This window comes from Rhinolophus ferrumequinum, chromosome 2, assembly GCF_004115265.2.
Source record: "Rhinolophus ferrumequinum isolate MPI-CBG mRhiFer1 chromosome 2, mRhiFer1_v1.p, whole genome shotgun sequence".
Classification (NCBI taxonomy): Eukaryota; Metazoa; Chordata; class Mammalia; order Chiroptera; family Rhinolophidae; genus Rhinolophus; species Rhinolophus ferrumequinum.
The window spans coordinates 21,133,107-21,154,957 of NC_046285.1; the positions used below are offsets into that span (position 1 = coordinate 21,133,107).

The 21,851-nt window shown below is 33.2% G+C and overlaps 1 protein-coding gene and 1 pseudogene across 3 annotated transcripts in view; one reads left to right on the forward strand and one right to left on the reverse strand.

Moving 5' to 3' along the window:
• The window catches only part of CADM2 (cell adhesion molecule 2), a 1,072,141-nt gene that overhangs the window by 983,343 nt on the left and 66,947 nt on the right, over positions 1-21,851 (forward strand). For 2 of the 3 annotated variants that reach the window (XM_033131946.1, XM_033131956.1), the window contains one exon: positions 16,856-16,975. The exons of the other annotated variant lie outside the window; for it this stretch is intronic. In XM_033131946.1, coding sequence (XP_032987837.1) covers positions 16,856-16,975 — 120 coding nt within the window. The remainder of the gene's footprint in view (positions 1-16,855; positions 16,976-21,851) is intronic. 3 annotated transcript variants of the gene reach the window in all.
• Positions 11,345-16,548, reverse strand: LOC117037522 (Y-box-binding protein 1-like; annotated as a pseudogene).

A 21,851-nucleotide genomic window follows, 5' to 3' on the forward strand; every position in this document is an offset into this window, starting at 1 on the left:
GATGCTATAGTATGAAACTCACCCAAGAACTGCATACAGTTTGCTACCCATAGTCTTCCCTGAATAGTCCCAGAGCATAAATTAGGTTATCCCTATTGAAGAACAAGAAAATTCTAAATCCTTGCTAACTAAGCAATAGAGAAGATCTTAAAAATTCAACAGTATAGCAAATTAGTAATATAGAGAGAGCAGGATAAAAGTTATACTAACCCTTTTTCACTGATGCAGCAACAAATTCCAAGTATTTAGATAAAATATCTCCTCCCTAAGCAGACTATCCAGATGTGCATCTTGCTGTGTAGAAAACATAACACATACCTGTTTATCACACAGGAATGGCTGCAGAGAATTATGAATGGCCTTAGGCTAATCTTATTTTGTGGTTGGAAGCAATTCAAATTCTTATATTTATTTCTCATGAACTGATTCAAACAATATTGTTTTGAAAGTGTCAGAAACATAGCACCTGGAAAATACTGAGAAAATATCTATGGAGATTGAGAAACACAAATGACCACATTCACCCTAAATCCTTGGCTTCTTTCTTCTCAGCTTTCCCAATGCCTTTATCTCCCCTCACACACTCATGCTAGAGCAAACTGTGAGCACCATTCAAAATACAAATTGAAGATGGACAGGGATGCTAGAAGTCTTTAGTATCACCTTCAGGCTCAAAGCCCTTCCCAGGATTCAGGGAGAAATACAGTAAGACAAGTAGGAAAACATGAGCGACTTATTTCTTCTTCTGCCAGTAGCCACACTAACTATGGCAGGTCCAGACTGTAGAAGAGAGTCACAGGGAGTCCGATTAGAGCTTCTGTGGAAAACTCATTACACGTACATAGGACCCAACTCAGTCATAACAGAGTTGAGATGCAGTATTAGAGAAAGTTTTTTTTTTTTCTCTTATGATAGTCTCAATCTCTTTTCAAATTTACTCTTTGTATTACCATAGTAACCTTCGTATGAAATTTCAGATTGTTTTGCCACTGCTCTAACTTATTCCATTACTTTATTATTTCCTGCTTGTACGAATATACTTTTATAACATCTTTAGTTCTTCATTATCTTAACTCTTGGTATTCTTATTTTGAATGAAATTGACCACTCTGCACCTTTCCACATTTTTGCTTTTTTCATATGTCTATATTTTGCTTTTCTAGCAAATTTCATCTTTATGACCATATGAAAACAGGTAAAATTCTCCATACCTAGTATATCATAGGAGAAAGTGAAATAGAATAAAAAGCTTGTTTATATTTCTATAACGCCAATAAGTTTGCTGACAGTTGCTGCCTTGGTATCTCTAAAATATCACTTGATGTTATGGTTTGTTTTGTTTATTTGTTCATGTATCTATTGAAATGGGTACTGATGAAAATTGCAATATTGCTTTTGTTTGTTTGTTTGCTTCCAGGTGAATTTGCCTCAGAAATAACGTACATTGAATAGGACCCATCACATTTTATTGTTTGATAGTAAGACTTGTTATAAAAAGAGTGTCTCAGATTTTTAATTTTAATAGTAAGAGAGAATATTACTGCTAGAAATGTCTGTGTGTTTTGGTCTAGTGAAAGGTATCAAACTATTAAATATGCCTTTCCAGCTTTAAAGAATCAATACAACTGTTACTTTCATTTCACTCTGCTTTTATTGTTAATAATAAATGTCAAAAATACTCAGAGACAGAAAGTTGTACACTGAGATATTACAGGCTGCTGTCTCAAGGCCAGCTTCCAAGCTTTGTTGCTCACTTAGACATATATCTCTTTCAGAGACTAAATGAGAGGTAAATGCACATTCGCTTTCCATCCTGGTTGCTGATTCTCCGTTTCAGTCGATTTGCTTTACCACAGAAGACAGCCAAATTGAGTAATGGAGGGTAGCCTTTCTTTCACATTAACAAACATTTCTAAGCCATCTGTCATCTCTTTCAAATACTTAACTAGTGTTTAAAATATAAATTCAGCTCCTTTAGAGTTATTAGTACTTCATCCTACATTTCGTAAAATAATTAATACACATACAGGTGAATGCAGTAATAATTGTGAAACAGATTATGAATATCATAAAGTAATATCCCAAATTTGTTTTTAAATTTATTTTACCCTAGAATTAAGCAGATATGATTATAATATACACTTTCTTAGTCTTGCAGTATATATTTCACATATTCATGTTATACTTGATTTGAAAGTTAATGAGGACTTTCATTACATTAACATGAAAAATGTACTTCTGTGCTTCATAGTAAATATGCAGCTAGTCTAAAAAGTTGGCAGTCACATTTACATTTACTATTACAATTATCCAGCAATTAAACATTTAGAAACACTGCGAAACTACATGATTTTTGTTTTTTTTTACTTGGTCGTACTATTAGGAAAGGCGGCAATACAGACCAGGATGGAAATGAGACAGTGAATCTTTAAGCTCAGATGAGTGGGTGGGGAGCAGGAAAAAGAAGCCGGGATTATGGACAGATGTACAGCCTAGCAAACACTAAAAAAGAATTCAGCTAAAATCTGTTCCCTCCCATGGAAACAGACCTACCAGTTGGTAAATTAATTCTGTGTACTTATAATGAGCGTTTTTCCTTTGGAGAAGCTTTCTTTAGAAGCATAGATGGAAAAATATACACCATAGGAAAAAAAAAAGGATAGAAAAGACACCCATATGGAGCAACAAACAGCACGAATGGGAGAGCCCTGTGCTCGCTGCTCTCATCTCCAGTTGAGAATTTCCAGACGGTCAACTAGGTGGACGAGTCTTAAAACAGTACCTTCTTTAATCGCTGAGATAAAACGTTTCGTCTCTGGATGTGAATAAGCAGGAATAGCTGTGATGTCTGTGGGAAAGGTGTACCTCTGGACGAATGTGCTGTCGCTCTGCAGAGAGAAATGGAATGGGATAAAATAGTGGCGACAGGAGCACTGTTTTCATTATAAAACATTTTAAAAGGTGTGTGTTTGTACAGACGTATTCCACAGAGTTTAGGCTTAATTCCATCTCTTTGTTTTAAAATGAGAGTGAAGTGAATCAATTAAGGTTTTACCTTTCAGAGTAAAAATTCTGTTCAGAGATAGTAGCATCCTGAAGTGTGTCTGTGGTACGCAGATGGAGCACTGACTCCAATGTCCAAGAGGAAAACTCCCATTCCTGTCTGAAAGCAGGAAAGAGGACACCACTCAACAATTTCAAATATATTTTCCCTCACTATTCATATATAATATTTTCTCTGAGTAGCAGTAAGGTACACAGAAGGATAGAACCCATGGCAATCAGGCTTTCTAGGGGTGTGTGTGTGTGTGTGTGTGTGTGTGTGTGTACATGTGTGTGCACGCAGAGAAGGCTATATTGTAGCTTTACAAAATGTACAGAGCTCTTCTACCCAAATATATATGCATTTATTCATTAGAGAATTTGAACAATATGCAGTGGCCTATGGGGGAAATGTTTGGCATTTGTTTTCAGAAACAATGGCATGTCTAACTAGCAGATACGGATTTTACATAAAACTTGCTTTGTAGCTTCCTACAATATAGTTCTCACAGACATTATAACAGTGTTTCATGGACTTATTCCAGAATCTAAGCTTTCTCCTTGATTCCTCTCTATGCTTCCCTACAATTTATCAGCAAATTCTCTTGACATTATTTCCAAACCATTCTCCCAGTGTGTGTACTTCTGTCCACCCCCTCTAGTCTAGACTATTGAAACACTGTTTAGTGGGCTCCCTGCTTCCAGCTTCTACCTCTCCAATCTATGTTTCACACCTACAATACATAAATAATTTAAATGCATGTTCCTTCACGTCTTCCCTCCATTTACATTTATCCAAAGGCACTTCATCACACTTAACATAAAACCCCAATCCTTATTACCCTTGCTTATCAAACCCAACATAATAATGCTATCACCTACACCTATGACGTCTCATCACTCTCCATGCAATCTCTTTTGTTTTCCTGGTCCTCTTTCAAGTCCTCCAAGACATCGAGCTCATTCTCTTGTTAGGAACCTTGCCTCTGCCCGGATGCTTGTCCATGAAGTAGAAGAAATGCTGTCATGAATGCTGGTCTTTGCGAGAATGATTTCTTATCATTCAGCTCTCAGTAATTTTCTGTCCACTCCAATTGAAAGCAGACACTTGTCATGCATCACTTTAATTCCCTGCAGGAGATTTATCATATATTGATATTTCAGTTGTTTGTACATTTGCTTATATATGTGCCTATGTATATATGCACATACATGTATGTTTATATGTATACATATATGTATATAATATATTCATGCATTTGTGTGCATATACTATATATGCATAATGTATCTGTACATGTTAATATATTCTATGTCCACTCAGTAGATACTGACTTCCTTGAAAACAAAGATCTGGTGTATCTTATCTCTGTATCTCTAGCTCGTACAACAGTGCTTTTTAAATAGTAAGCAATCACATGTATTCCTTTAACAATTACATTTATTTGTCTCTGTCTCTCCCTCACTTTTCAACAGAAGAAACTTTAATAAAATAATATATGCATGTATGTTTATATCTATATTTACATGCACACCCATATCCACATACATACACATATATACTTACATACATATGCATAGGTGTGTATATATACACTGTCCTAATTTCTGAGCACCACCAGGGTAATTGATATTCATTCCTTGATCACCAAAATCAAGACCTTTAACTTTCACCTTATTTTGGGAAGTGAGATATACAGAGCGTGCCAAAAAAATGTATACATATTTTAACAAAGAAAAAAAAACTATTAAAAATGTAATACTCAATATCTACCAATAATAGAAGATGAATACAAGTCATGTTTGACTTCTGCAATTACACATTGCTACTATAATTCAATTCAACTTCAAAAAGTAATACATAGATAACATCTCTTAAAATGTGTACATTTTTTGGCACCCCCGGTACTTACTTGGTTATCCATATGTAAAGGGTGCCTTATAGAGTTAAGTAGTGCACAATATGAATAACTGTGTATAGAAGAATTAATATATCTAATGCAAATCTTTGAAATTAGGAGAGTTGTGCCATTGAGTTCACATATCCGTTCTTTTTTATTCAAAAATTCTATGATTATTGCTAAGTAAAAATTTATTTGTTTTTTGAAAACCTATATCATCTCTTATAAAGACAACATTTATAAATGCCAAATATAAAACTTCAGACATAGACTGAAAATCCACATCACAACCCTATAGTACCTGATAGTTTGCTATTTCAGGAAGTATTTTTTGAAACTTTACTATATGCAAAATGCTAGGCCTGGCACTGTGGATCCTATAATAAATTATACCTGGACTTCTTAGTAAAAATAAAACAGTGAAATCTTTCCACTCAGGTTTTCATCATGATGAAATTTCAGAGATGTATTCAGGGTTTCCACAATTATTGTAATATTCCAGGAGACATATCCAGGAAAATATGAAATTCCACAATTAGAAATATATTACTTTGGTAAAAAGTTATCGAGAACATGATATGAAAGTAGATAATTTGGGAATGTTATCAAGTTTCATCACTAAATCCCATACAGGAATCGTTTCTTTTTTTAAATGATCTTTTCTGAGGTGAAGAAAGAACTTGCTTTGTATGAGAACTCTGAACATTAGGGATATAGGTGATAGGAGAGGGTATTAAAAATGGAGTTCAGTAGGTGTTTCTGCTTAACATTGTTCTTGGTGTTTATTAGGGATTATCTTCTATGAATACATCAAAGTGGGTCTATTTATTAATATGCAGGCACAGAAATTATCTGCAAATGGCCATGTTACTTTTGTTAAATTACAGGATAGCACATTTATAATAATTGTGTTCGAAACATTCCCACATTCTAATTTAATTTTTATTTAAAGCTTTATATTACAATATTAATTATATTTGGATGAATTTTACTTCCTTTAAAAAATTATCAGACAACAAACGTATGTGAAAATTAGAATTCACTAAAATTAGCGCTCTGTAATAACTTCCAGTTTAATGACAACATTTATGAACTTATATGTTTTTGGTAACATAGTACAGTAGCACAATTTAGTTCAGCCCTAAGGATATTTAGTTCAGGATTCTGGAACCCACTGTTACTATTTTTTTTTTGGGGGTGGGGGGTGGAATTTGTGTAGTAAATAAAAAAAGGGAATCAAGATAAAAACTGAGAAATATTTCTACTAAGTTTCATGGTAAGAAATCTATATAGTAACATAAATATATAACTTAATATGAGTTAAGGAACTTTTTTGCACTATAAAAATTAACATTGGGAAAAATAAGATCAAGCAGAAAAAGTGTAAGTAAGATTTTAACCATAAGCATGATGTATTTAAATATGAGTGGCTTAATACAAAGAGTTATTTTTGTCTTCTAAAAAGTTCACTGACATTAACATTTCTTATTATCACATTTATATTACCATTAATTTTTTTTCAAGTACACGTGGGATTACATATCTTGAAGTTGAGAGAGTTATATGATTTACAAAATGAAACCTCATATGAGCTTACTTCTGCATTTTAAAAATATGAGCCAACATATTTAGGGACTATGCATCTTGTAAAGTCATATGCAGAAATGTGTCCATTCACGTTTCTTGAGTAAAGGTGTTTTTTTCTTTTAGAATATCAACTGTGATCCATCACTAATTAAGAACATGCATGGTCCAAAAGCATTTATATAAATGACCAGATCTAAACTCTTCATTTTTTAGATGAGAAAGCATAGTTGGGTGGAGGTTAAATTATATACAAAATGTCGCTCAGCTGTATTATCACATAGACTAGATGAAAACTCCAAATATCTGGATTTCTCAATCAGATTTTTTCTATTACATTACACTTCCCTTGTGTATATTAACATTTAAGTTTTTCTTTTAATGGCTGATAGTACTATTCTCCCTTAAGAAACTGACATCCTCACAAAACTGAAAGTATTTGAGCAAATCATCTGATTTACTTTTTGGTAAAGTACTTTTAGAAGCAAGCTCATAGTATTGAAGTAGGTGGAGCTAAATAGTGTAAGATCATCCACTTCAAAGACATTTTTTTTTCTACTTTAAATTTCACTTTACTTTTGTTCGTTTGGAATGTAAAGGGGTATTTCAAAAGGAAAAAAAAAGAAAAAAAAATGTACACTTGTTTCAAATAACAGATTGATTTTATTCATAAACTTTTCTTGTAATTACATAGGATCTTTGGTTACCGCCTACAGTTTAAAATTTCAGTACTTTTCATTTTTCAAGAATAGCTTTTTTATTATTATTACTGGATAAGGATTTCATTTAGTATGTGAAGCCATCAGAGGGATGAAAAGGGGTTTATTCAAATCTCATTTTTAAAAGGGTTCTTTTTATAAAGCGGATGAGGTTACCATATGACACTCGAGGTGGAGGGATGCACTGGCGAGTTGAGGCCTTGTCAACCTGTAGGTTGTCATTTAAGTAAGAGCCTTGGTGCTTTCTCTGTTCTTATGCTGTAATTCAAATAGGCTGCTACATGTAGCTGAGCATAATGGGAACAGATAAACATCGTTCTCTGCCCAGGCCAAAAAGCAAATTCAGTCAACTTTCTCTCTTGCAGTTGCTGCCAGTGGCAGTGCAATTACCAGTAGAATGGTTAAGGGTGCCCTATTATTTTGAAGGCTAGGAAATGTGAATAGCTTCCATCAAAAAGACACTTCTTACCTTAATACTTCTAATATACATCGAGTTCTGACCCTTCTGTATCTCCACTAATAATCCTTGGTTTGGATTCACTCGATTACCCTGGAACCACCCTGGGAAGTTATTGACATAAAGCAGAAAGGAAGCAGACATATAGAGTCAAGACTAAATGGTATTTTTCTTCCTATTGAACACTAGTCCTTGGAGAGAAACAAGTGCTTAAGCTTCTGGGACTCTTTAGACTTAATTTTGCTTCAAAAATCCATTCTGAATGGCTCAGAATGCCATTTTTAAAAAGAGGAACTGCCACAAAACAAAACAGGTTGACAAGTTAGAAATTATTGTACACTGCATTTGTAGAGAACAGACATACCTTTAACCTGAAAAGCTCGTTATTGGAAAAAAGGTGCTGTACCACTCTACAATTTATTGTATGCAGCGCTTGTTGTACCTGCTTTCATTTTGACAAGGTTATACAGGATCTGTTGTGCTCTAATAAGCTCCAGTAACAAAATGTGGTTGCATTTTTAAAAAATCCTTCATTAGGATGTGAAAAAAAAGGGCACTTTTCTATTGTTTTGAATTGAATGTTATGACTTAGAGCTCTAACACTTTAAAATCATTGGAAAACTGCATTCACAATGTAAGATTCTTTAGTATGCTGCATTTATATACATATATTTAGACCCGAAGACTCTTGGCAGGAATTCCTAAAAATTACCTCATGCATGGTAAAAGGAGAGGGAAGCAATTTTTGCAGGAATTAACTATGTGTAAGGCTCAGTTACTGATTCACGTTATTAAAAATGATGCTATTCCCTATCTCCTGACATCATTGTCATTACCACTAGAAGGAATATTATTTATAAAGCCCCAGTCAAATTCAAATCATAGAGCTAGGTACCCTGAGAAGCACAGACTTATACCATGGTGTCTGTACTCTGTTATCTTATCATCTTGTTGGTTCATGGGAAAAAAAAAATAAAATCAACTAATTCATGTTCAGTGCCAAACGAATGTTATAGCCTCCCCGTTTTCATCCACTGATTTCATGAAGAGCTTTGATGTATATTCTGTGTAGGGTGAGCTTTATTATTAATAAGACTTAGAACAGTAGAGTGTATTCATTGATTATGTAAATTAGAGAAGCATTTTTAAATGGTACCGTACCATCATGCATTTTGTAATGCTTTTCCACTGCAGAAGGGCAAGAGAGATGTGCAGCTGGTGAAAGGCATGTAACTCTGGGTACGGTGTGCCCATAGTATTGTGTCATGAACGGAAGCATCATTGTCATGGGGTGGAGGCGGTATTGCTACAATGTGAGGGAAGCAGTAGATAAACTCAGAAAGCATGACGGATATTCAGAACTAAGGGAAATCAGTTGGGATTTAGCTGATCAAGGATGTCTCCACAGAGCAGGTGGAAATCAGGCTGAAACTTGAGAGTAGCATTTTACTAGGTACAACAAGAAAGGGGGGCTATTCTAACGTGAGGATTAGGTAATACCAAGGGGTGGGTCAGAGTAAATTTGTCCCAAAGCAAAGTGATGTTTTAATAAACAAAGACATGTTGAATCATAAAGACTGCACTTACAGTTTATTTGAGAGATACACAAATATCATGGTGATATAATATGCAATACGCATATGCATAGGTGTATGCAAAGTGCTTGAAAGTGCATTGAAGGAAGCTATTATCTTTTTGTAGTATTGGGGAATGCTTGACAAATGAGGTCATATTTAAACTGCAATTGAAGGACAGACAAGAAAGAGGAAACTAATGTTATGAAACAGGATGTGGCTCTGAGAACATGGCAGAAGTGACAACAGAAATAGTTGAGTCTGGAACTTGGAAAAGCACTTGTGTCAAGGTCAGATGTTTTCTTGTGTGCTGGGCTGCAGCTTCTTTGTTCATCTTAAAGTGGCATTATGAGAAATAAAGTAAAAAAAGCCAAGCATATATGTTTTAAGGGGCTCTAGCCCCTCTTGTTCCAGAACTTTAACATTGTGGCACCCCAAAACAATGATGGGTGCAGTGTGGAGTTCATATCAGAGTCATGCAGGTTGAGCAGCAGAGGTGATGGGCTGATGAATTTATCATAACAATGTTTAGCCACAGTCCTTGGACCCAGATTTCAGTTTCCTGATTGAACTACTTTGTTGTATGAGCTGCAACTGTGCTTCTTCAAATAATTAGGTTCTTATAGAAGTAATCCACGTTATTTTTGTTGCATTTATTTGTAACCCAACATTCACTCATATGAATGACTTTTGTAACCTTCTTAGATATTGTCTGAATATACAATTGTACACTTGACTAGAATTGGTGTTCTGTCTGACATTATTGAAATACTCCTGAATTTTTCTTTTACATGAGAACAGTACTTTATATGAAAAGTATAATTTATAGTTCACACCTCATGTATAGGTAAAACTCTAAGGAAATATTTTTATGACTTGAAACCTTTACTTTTCTCAGTTTCCCATCAATAAAATGCTCACATTTTTTTCCTTTAAAGGAATCCCCTCAATTACTACATATGTAATTTTATATATATATACACACACACACACACACACACACACACACACACACACACATATATATTTGATAATGAAACATAGACCTCTCAGAATTTATTTTAATATCCTATTTAAATCATAAAGTTATTTTCGCAAGTTTTATCCATTTTAGTATATAGTGAAAAAGTAATTCCCTAAGATTTAATTTGCTAGCAAAAGATTTAAAATACAAAATCACAATTTCATAGAAATCGGTGTTACACAATTATATACAGAGGGTGTCAAAAAATGTACACACACTTTAAGGAAGAAAAAAACTGCATTAAAATTGTAATACTCAATATATACCAATAACAAAAGACGAATGCCAAGTGATGTGTATACATGTTTTTGGCACCCCTGGTATATAGTGATCAAATTTTTTTAACAACTTAAAAATATTGTTATATAGCAGCTTCTTATTAACAATTAACAATTTCTTATTAACAATTTCTTATTAAATAGAATATGTTTTTAATTCTGATTTTGAAAAATGTTCTTGAAATTTCTCTTGTTTGGATTTAAATTATATCTAAATAATTTATACATATTTACTAATTTCTCTGATCCGATCTACACAAATAAAATCTAGTTATTTTCACTTCCCAAAATACCTTTTTTATCATATATATATATGATTTTATCAAATATATATATATTTTATCATGTATATATATATAAATTATTTAAGATCTTTATTAACAGGTGCTTGCAATTTATTGACTTAAAAAACAAAACAACTCAAGTTGTAAATTTGTATTACAAATTAAAAATGAAGTCCTTAAACATCTCAGCTTGACCAGATATGAAACAATTTTAAAATCTTTAAAGGTGTATTAAGAAAAACCAGATTTCTTTTTAAATATATTTGTCATTACCAAAAAGAAACGTCTTTAGTTAAAAATAATAAAAACTCCATGCTGCCCAGACAATGCAGATAGTTCTAGTTATCTGGTCAACGGGCAAAAAGCAAGCATTCAACGTTTTTAGCTCCAATTCTTCTTCATTTCTTATGCTGGAATTTCATATTCATTACTTCTTGTTGGATGACTAAACCGGTTGATGGTGGAGATGGTAAGCCAGCATTTACTCGGCCCCGCTATCCTCGGCTTTGGGAGCAGACAAATTCTCAGCTGGTGGATCTGCTGCATTTGTCTCTTTGCCATCTGGTGGTTTAGCGTTTTCTGGGCGTCTGCCTTAGTAATTGGAGTTAAGGTTGTACCGACGTTGAGATGGCTGCTGACCTTGGGTGTCATCTTTTGATTTTCCTTTCTTCATTGCCGTCCTCTCTAGGCTGGCTTTGGCGAGGAGGGCCCCTGCGGAATCATGGTCTACAGCCCGATGCATGTTCTGTCACACTGGTTCTCCTGCACCCTGGTTGTCAGCACCCTCCATCACTTCCCCTGCACAGGGGCGTTGGGATACTGTGTTTGGTGCCCATAGGGTCTCTGCGTACAGTGAGGTGGGAACTATGCCTGCAGTAGGGCCTGGCCTCCGGGAGCCCTTTCCTTCCCTTCTTTCCCCCATCCTCACCAATAACTCTGCTGGTAATTGTGTGGAGGACTCCTGACTCCTGGGACGTGCATAGCGTCTATCATGGTTACGGTCTGCTGCGTATTGACTGCCTTGCACTGGTACTCCACCAGGGCCTGTGACATTTGCTGCCTCTGCACCCTTTTTTCCTTCACAACATCTAACTCCACAGTCTCTCTCTCCATCTCCTACACTGCGAAGGTATTTCCTGGGGTTATTCTTCTCTAGGGCAGTCTGGTGTACAAATCCATCTTTCACGGTGTCATTGCTGTTGAACCATTTTACTGTTCCCAAAACCTTCCTTGCAATAACCTTCGTGTCCCCACCGGCAGGCACCGCAGATGTAAGGTCACCGCTGCCCACTCCCTACGCCACTGCGGGTGGTGCTGGGCTTGGTGTGGGCAGCGCTGAGGGCTGGGGCAGCGGGCGGCTGCTGGGACTCCGCCTCGCTGCTCACCTTTGCGATGCTGGTGACCGGGCCTGCAGTGGCAGCAGTGGGCTGCTCAGGGCTCTCCGGGGTCCGCTCTCTGCTCCCGCTACCGATCGAACTCTATCCACTATATATATTTTAGCAATTACTAATGTTTCATTCTTTAATTCTCAATGTCTAGAAAATATATAATACAATTCATTTCTCTTGCAAATTATAGATGCAGAACTTCTTTGTAACCCCTTTTTCTGTCAGGTACATTTAATAGTAGTTTATTAAATTAACACACTCTGCAAGGAAAATAACAAAAATTTGAGCCTATCTTTTTTAATGAAGAAATCACAGATGCGCTTTCATGAAGTTAATGGATTGACCTATTAGATAGTTATCATTTCTGAATTTTAATATTTGTAGAGTATATGTTACATGCCATTAATTTCTCTATTTTTATTTATAGTTATCTCAGTGTCCATGTTCAAATATTCTTTAATCATAGGATCTTAACATGTAAGGCATATACTAAGAACTAAAATTGGCAAGTCATATTCAGAAAATCACTTATTAATATGACTACTAATTATCTTGACTTATGAACAGAAGTAATAAATTAATGTCGAGCTAGGATTTAGTTATTTTCCTTATGTGTGTGTGTATGTGTATAATTCTTCTGCATATAAATTTGTGCGTTTGTATTCTTGGGAAAAATAAAAAATTGATGTCTTAGAAGGAGAAAAATGACCTATATTTTCTATCCTGTACTACATTTGATGGAGTATTCTTTGTACTGACAGTATAATAGTTTTTAAAATGTTCAGTATTCTAGATATATAAAAAATGAGGCTGATGATTAGTTTTAGTGTATCCAATTTCATATTTTCTTATAAAAATGTAGCTTCCTTTTTACAATCAATGTCTAAATAAAAAGCCAAAAGTAAATACACAGAACCAGGACTAATTACTAACAGTTATGAATGATGCCAAATGCTGCCACTTGCTTGTAGGAGTGAAAACCCGAGAGATAGGTGTTTGGAGTTAGGAAAACAAGACAGTCTTTAAAATTTTTGTTTTGAGAAGAGTTACAGTTACACTCATGATGCTAAAATGATCTTGAGATGGAAGTGTTGGAGATATCTCTTCATTATGCTAATTAAATAAAATATTCTTTATGTAATATAACATGTATGTGACACATATAACATATATGTATACACACACATACACACCTCTATATATAATTTTAGAAACAAAGAAATTCTATCTCACAGTTGTCTCATCCATTAAGTGGGGATAACAGACAACTCATAAATTTGTTGTGATCATTCACCACTGATCACAAAGGATCTGTTTAATGAGCCCTCCTGGCCTTCTACCCTTTCTCTGAAAGTTTCAAATTAGGCAAAATGGATAAAGTTCATAAAGAGACATGGAGGACATAAATCTCAGAAAAGGCTCACACTGCTTTCAAAGTAGCAGGATGCGTAGGCAAAGATTTATTTTGTTACCAGGGGTATTTATTGAAGGAAGAAGTTGTAGGTTGTGGTCTTGAAAATTTATACTTCAGAAAATAACAATTGTATGTCTGTGTTAAAGACAGAGAAGGATGTTTTTTGTTTGTTTGTTTTGTTTTGTTTTGAGCAAAGTAATGAAATCTTTGTTTACCCTGTAAAAAAAAAGAGTGATTTTTTTCTAGATCCCTAAAAATATGTTACATGTTTATAATGCTATGAACAAATTCATTTTGTAAATATTTATTAAAATTCTAAATTGTGCTAGGGTCTCCACAATAAAGTAAACAGAGTTTTTCCCTTCAAGAATTAATTGTCAAGAAAGTTTGGATAGTAGAGGAGTATCATACAATTTTCTTGGTCTTTCTGAAAATTCAACTAATTCCAACTAACCTTTCATTGTTGAATTGTAGTTGATTCTGATTTATCTTCTGCTGTTGAATATTTAGGCTATTTCAACTTTTTCTGTTGCATAATAAAGTCGAAATAAGTGAATGACTATCAATGTACAGTAAAAAGAAAGAATGGAATGAAGAAGTCCTAAAATTTTTTGAAAAAATAAAAATGTTTAAAATGTTTTAGAACCCATAGATGAAATAAAGTTAGTAGTAATTAAAAACATGTAACAGTGACTGGGAAAGGTTTCTTAGCAAGTCATTTTCTTGATCCAATTGCCATGGTGGCCAAGATAGTTTGCATCAAATTACTTTCAGCCAATTTGTTTTGAGGTACATATGAAGTCAAGAGGGGAGGGTGAGTGAGGATGATGAGCAGATAAGCAGGAACCAGACTCTGAGTCAATAATAATTTGTTGTATCATCTCATCTATCTGGACACTTTAAAAGACTCAGGGGCTGTTCTTTTAAAGTAGATTAACAATTATTAAAACAATGTTTTGTTTTGTTTTCATTTTTGGAAAATTAGCCTAGGAAAAAAAACATGTATTTCATGCATTTTTCACAATTATAGGAAATAAGATTGTTATTTGGTTTATGCAAGAATACTCATAGTACCTGATAATATATACAGACTCCAAAACAAATCAAGAGTTATTATTATCCATTTTAGTGACATGAAATAAGGAAAAATGATCCAAATCATGGGCTTTTTTGGCTAAACTAAAAACAAAACAAAACAAAAAAACAAAACTTGTTTGTTTTCTAGTTCTTAAGAATCAAATGATATTAGAAGGCTGCTTTTGAGATCCAGTGGCATCATTCTAACCTGTTGTCTGATAGCAAATACCTAATATTTATATAATCTGTAATGGGTTTGGTAATATTATGTTATTTACATTGAGTGTTAAAAGACTAATATTATTGTATATTCTTACATTTGATAGTCCTGGAAGATATTTCCCTTTGCATTAATTAAATAAATATATTTTGAGATCCTAATGAGTAAATGATTTTGCTAACAGATGAAGAATGTATTATTTTCTATTTTACATACCTTTGAAAATGAAAAGTTCACAATTTTTAAAAACTTATAAAGCATGTTTCATTTACCTCCAGCCTGCAAACTATTTAGGGAAGTGTACCACAAAAATAAGAAGGTATTATGAAAAATAGTAAACAAGGAGTGTATATGTACATATACATAATATTTATGCATTTATAATGTTGTTAAAGTCAGTTCTACTTTACGATCATAGTAATCGCACTGCAGGCAATACCCATTTTCCCTAGTGATTAATGCAGCACCCTTAAATTTTCAGTTTTCTTAATTTGACTGGCCAGAGAGCATTTTCCCTGTTGAAAAACAGGTGTAAACATCAATACCCAAGATAAGAGAGTGATCTCGCGCTGTTTGCTGTGTCTCCAGTGTAGAGAAATCAGCAGATTAAAGTCTGAGGATCGAATAGGGCTATTTATCAGAAGTAAAGAACTAGAAAATGTTGGTGTGACTCAAAGACTTTAATTGAGAGAATGACAGGAAACCTTTTAATAGTAAAATAATCTGTCAAACAGTCTGAATATATTGGGACTGTGTGGGAAACATGTAAAATCAAACCCCAGCTCAGTAATTACAGGTAATTCGTGAACTGTTTCTAATTTCCTCACTGTGTAAATTATATGCCTATTCACTTGAGACAAGATTTGACTCTGAAGATCTTATTGAAGTTCTCACAGCTTGACACTGGCTATACTGTTTCAGTGTTCTCTATGCTGCTCTTCAAGTTTTCAGTGTATTTTGCATGAAAGGAAGGAAGATTTTGGTGTTAAACTCTAAGCTATTTTTTTCTGTTTATTATGTGCTGTATTTGAATCTACTGTTAACTTTTGGCAACTTTTACTAATTATGGATTAGGAAATGAATGTTATGGTTCAAGTCTACGTTCAATAATCTCTCCAAGGTATGCCAAATAAAATAAGTCATAAACCTTTCAGAACATTGGGTTTCACACTAGTTGACTCAATACTTGTTAAAGACTCCTAGGTACTGCAAAATTGTTAGAAGGCGTTACCAGCTAATCAGGGTAAGATTGCAAGACTCTAAGCTGTACATTAACATCATTTGTGAGAAAAGGAAAAGCAAAATAATAATAATAATAATAATAATAATAATAACAACAACAACAATTGGCTTCTTTTTTTGTTTGTTTCTAAAGATTGCTCTCATCCTACTTTCTATCATTATGTTTTCTTAAAAGAAAAAATGAGAAAGGATTTAACATGCATATACTCATCCATCGTTAACATTTCTTTAATCTTATATGGTGGTGTTATTTGTGTTTATTTCTGTTGTATTGTTTCTTTGTTTAATTTGTTGACAAAGCATGTCATTTTTTTGTTTTACCTATCTGTATTTTGCTGCTGCATGTCAAACTTTTTAAATGACTCAGTGAACAAATGAATTCTTGTCATTTTAAATTTCACTCTCAATATTGTGAACAGTCTGTTTATTGTCAACCATTGCTCCAAGTTTTTGCTTTGTGTAGAAGCATGAAAAGGAAGTGAACAGAAAATGACAAGAACTGTGTGACACAGCCAGCTTTGTAGCTGATAATCTGTTTAAGTCTGTTAAAGTTAAATAAGATATATGTATTTATAATTTGAATCATTTGTGTTTCTCTTTTGTTTGCATGATATGATTTTGTTTTATATTTTGTTTTTTTCCACTCACCAGATGTTCCCAACACTTTGCTTCCCACTACTATCATCCCCTCCCTTACCACTGCAACAGTCACAACCACTGTAGCCATAACAACCAGCCCAACCACATCTGCAACAACCAGCAACATAAGAGGTACAGTATGCTTCTTTGTTATGGCCTGGAGAACACATTAAATGGAGCTTTTAAAGAGATTTTTCTTAAAGGGTAGAAAAAAAGTGAGATCTAATTTTACTTAATCATAAGAAGTAATTAAGTCACTTAAATCACTATCAATGAGGATTATTGAAATAGAATATGAAACAAGATGGTAGATTTTATTTTTTTAGTGTCACTTATGACTACTATGAAAATATTCCAGAATATAGGTTAAAAATAGTTGGAGTTCTGCAACATTGAGCAAATTTAAAATATGAACATGGGGCACTGTGTTTTAGTCTTGCCTTGTAAATACAAACAAATAAGATGTCCAAGGATACAGAGATAGCTTTTTTTTTTAAGATCCTAGTTTAATGTTCATGACTTGGCTATTCCTCAGCAACCAGATTAAAATAACTACAGTGCTGAATTTGTTCTAAAATTGACATAATCCATGGGGTTGTTTATAAACTATATAAAAACATAGAACTCTAATTTTCAGCATGTTATCCTGAAGTGATTTGCTGAGTGGATCCACTTAATTCTACTAACAGAACATTCTAAAAGCAAATGTTCTAGATATCTCTGGGATGACAGAAATAGATATTTGGCTCCATAAATAATTTCTGATATCAGTTTATAAATAAACATTCTTGCCCTAAGGACAGTGACCTTAAAGAAATGAAAGTAATACTTAAGGGCAAAAAAAATAACTATGTTATGGTTCAGGAATATAAAAAAAGCATCCCTGAGCAGTTATTAAGTGGTTAGTGATAATGAAGAAATAAAAAGTTTTTTGAAAAACTCAGTTTTAAAAAAGAGCACATTTTAAACTTTATTTCTGCATGAACAATGTTCAGAGATAACTTGTTCTATTTAAGTCTGTCTTTTTCTGCTTCTTATACCTGTTTTTTGTCACGTTGGCTACACTAATATGTGTTCAACTTAACAACTTAACGTGAAATCATGCGGACTTTACATTAATATATATTTAATTAAAATTGTACCAAAGACCAACTTAGAGTTATTTTCCTTAACTTGTAAAGATTGTTCAATTAGACTGTTTTTCTTGGAATTTTTATTATTTCCCAATATTAAGTTGAGTTCCCAGCTTTTACTTAATGGTTATCATAGTATTTTTCTCTTGTCCCCATAATTTTAATAATATCTGATAATTGCTCATTTTTAATAATCATGTCAGTTATATTGTACAAAATCATGTTAGTTATATTATAGCTAAAATTTGATGATAGTAGCAATAAAACTTTCTCTAAAATACCTAGGTTTATTTTGGGTTTAGTAAACAAATTGTATTTGAGCTAAATCTACATGTGAGAAAGTTTACAGCTCTTTCTTAAAACAATTTATGTAAAGATGGGATGAATGTAATAAAGTTGGAGAAAACAGTAAATATGCTTTGAGATAGTATATGAAATGAAAAATATCTAAAGTTCTACTTTGTTTTAATTTATTATTTTTTTTCACAGAATTTTTTAAACAGCAATTCAAATAAAATGTAATTATTATATACTAACAAATTCTTGATGATAATGTTGTTCTGACAGTGCAGACAAATCACTTTGATAAAAATGGAGGGAGACATATTGATTTAAAATGTTATTTTATAGCCCAATAATCGATTATTCATTCCTTCTTCAACAAATATTGAGTACCTGCTATATATATATATGGAACTATGCCAGGCCCTAAAATTAAGGAAACTGAAGATATTGTATCTAAACTCACTGCAATTAAATTAATGCATTTCCTCCCAAAATAAGATAAAAGTGTTTTCTTTCAAGGTGAAGTGTTGAACAACATTCTTTTGTATTGTATCTTAAGTAATGTCTTACTATTGCATTTTACCCAGCCTTTTAAAATGAAATCAATTTTCTACTTTTTGAAGTAAATTTACTTTTTTATAGGTTTCCTAAGATGTTTTGTGAACTTTACACCATGGACTTTTAAAATGTTAAAAGGATTCATCTTTCTCTCAAAGGAACACATAAGCAAACCTTAAAGAAACACACACACACACACACACACACACACACAACATATAACATTTACTCATTTTTTTACTCAACAGGTAAAACATAATATTTTTCAAATGGCACCAAGATATGTAGAAAGAAAAATGTATTTTGTAGATTAGTCAATCTATAGTATCTATTTTATGTAACAAAAATAGTAGCATTGACATTAAATGTCAGTCCTTTTTCCCTCTTATCTTCAACAATTGAGGACTAAAGAACATCACAAAGCTCGCCTACATGATTGATGCTCTAGTTCATAATTGAGCGAGTGAGGGAGTCAGTCAGTACATAAACATTGTTAGGAATTTTATACTTTGTACTTTTTAAGTTGCTATGTGATATTCCCTTTATTGTGCATTACCTATTAAATTACAGCTTTCAGATGCAATTTTATTTTAATTGGAATTCATTTATTCATAAACTAGTGAAAGATGTTTCAAAATTATGGTTAAAAGATATAATAAAAATATGTTCGCTAAGAAAAGCTGAAAACTAAAGATAACTAAATATTTTCAGCTTGCAGAGTATTTATAAGTTTACTTGTTTCATCACTCTCTCCTTCAAAAACCTGAAGTAAACTAACTAAATTTGATTTTATTAAGTTTAAATGGCATTTCTTCAAATTTTATAAACTATAACATTTATCTATTTAATAAATGACCACAAATGCATCACTGCTCATATCTCCATTGACACTCTTTCACCACTACTATTATTTCTGAGTTTTCCATCCTAAGATATGATAAATATCCAATTTAAAATAAATGTAAAGAATCACAGCTGTGGCTATATTAAAATCAAGATGAAATAGAGCAAAAGAAATTACTCAAATTGTCAGTTATAACCTTGAGAATTTGCACTTCTCTTCAGTTTGTATGTGAGATACATCACTGTTTGGAGGAAGAGAGCTTCAACCGCATGCAAGAGAAGTTAGCAATTGTAGTAATTTGTTACAAATAAGATGTTAGAACACAGAGAGGAGAGCAAGCTTGAGCAATCATGGAAAGGTGGAGAACAGTGAGCCCTCCTGGAGGCTTCTTGGGTGTGAGTTTTGGTTTATCTGTTGCAAGGTCTTTGGTCTTGGACAGTGAACCAAATTGAGCCTCAGCATTTTCATCAGAAAAGATGAGAAACACTTACTAGCAGTACTTAATTCCCAGGTTGTCTTGAGAATTGGATAATATCTAGGGTTCTGTAAGCATAATCAGCACTCAGTGCATAACAGGATTATTCCTCATTTCTTTTTAGTAAAACAAATATGTTTGCATGTAGTTGCATAGTGTAATTAATGAAATGGTATATCTTTTTTCCTATAGTAATTACAGTTTTAATCCTGGTAAAATTCTTTGGTGTTAGTGGACTGACTACTTTTTCGTTTCAAACCAATTTTGAATTGATGATATGAAAAAATTGGATAGAAATGGTGTAGCGCATATGGAACTTATATATCATCTATCTTTGAATATAACAGTTTATAAACTTTTCATGTTATAGTATTCTGGATTTATATCATATATCTAAAATCTGAAGATTTTATAGCTCTCCTATTTTATTTTCATTACAGAAGACCATTGTACCAACACATTTTAATTTATGCTTTTGGAAATTGCAGTATTTTAAGACTAGTGTCCTGATTAGCCCTATCATTCAAAAGAGTCTCTCTCTCTCTCTCTCTTTCTCTCTCTCTCTCTCTCTCTCTCTCTCTTTCTCTCTCTCTCTTTCTCATGAATGTTTGTGTGTTTTTTTTTTTTTAGGTCATTGTGATAAATTTCAATGAGTTAAGTATAACCATTTATAAAATAGTTCCAAATGACCTAATGTGATTTCTAGTATTAATATTATTTTAGCGTGGTGTATTTAATTTGAAAATAATTTCTATTTTTATCATATCATGTAATTTTAATTTCATAATAACTATGTCATAATCTAGGAATCTTTAGCAGTACCCTCATTTTACAAGTTCTATAAATGTATTGAAAATTCAAGAAACATATATAAGACAGGGTGACATATATCAGTGGATATATCTATCATAATTTTTAAATTTAATATGAAAAACTGAATCTTTTATACTTATCAAGGCAGAAGAACTCCTAAACTCCTAATGTGCTATCTGTTTCTACCTCTGTAAGACTGTGACTGCTCTAAAAGTAATAGATATGGAGAGAAGATATATAGCCGGTATACTCCCTTTCCTAAAACTAAGATTATGTTCAAATACTTCATGCATTTCAATATATCAGATAGGGAGAAAAAAATCCTAAAAGTGATGATGAAATTGTTTATGCAATATATTTAAAAATCCAAATGAATTCTTGGTTCAAATATAGATTTGGTTTTACCCCAGAGTTTGAAATAGTGAAATAATTTTCTATTAATAAAATTACATAATTTGTCTAGTAGTCTCTGTCAATTTATTGGTTATAATGAGGTTAATTGCAGTGGGAACTTATTTCAGAATGGCACTGCTAAACAAAAATGAAGGACCTTTTTGTTTTTTTTCATTTAAGGAAATATACCGTTTTCAAACTATCTACAACTGTAGTAATAATGACCAAACTCGCAAAAAATAGAAATGGGTGCTGTTGTGTTGTTTCATGTTATCAATAGTGATGCTCTTGGTTAAAATGCCTGAGGCACGCACCTGGGTCCCTATTACTTGTAAGAACCCCGCATACATTTCCTCCACCCACGGTCAGTGTCATGTCTGGACCGGCCCTTCTGATTCTTGTGATCGCAGGATGTACGTCAGTTAGAAACCATCAAGGAACAATGATGAACAAAATTTCTTACAGGTCCTGGAGGGTCACACAGTGAGATCACAGGTAGTACTAAGA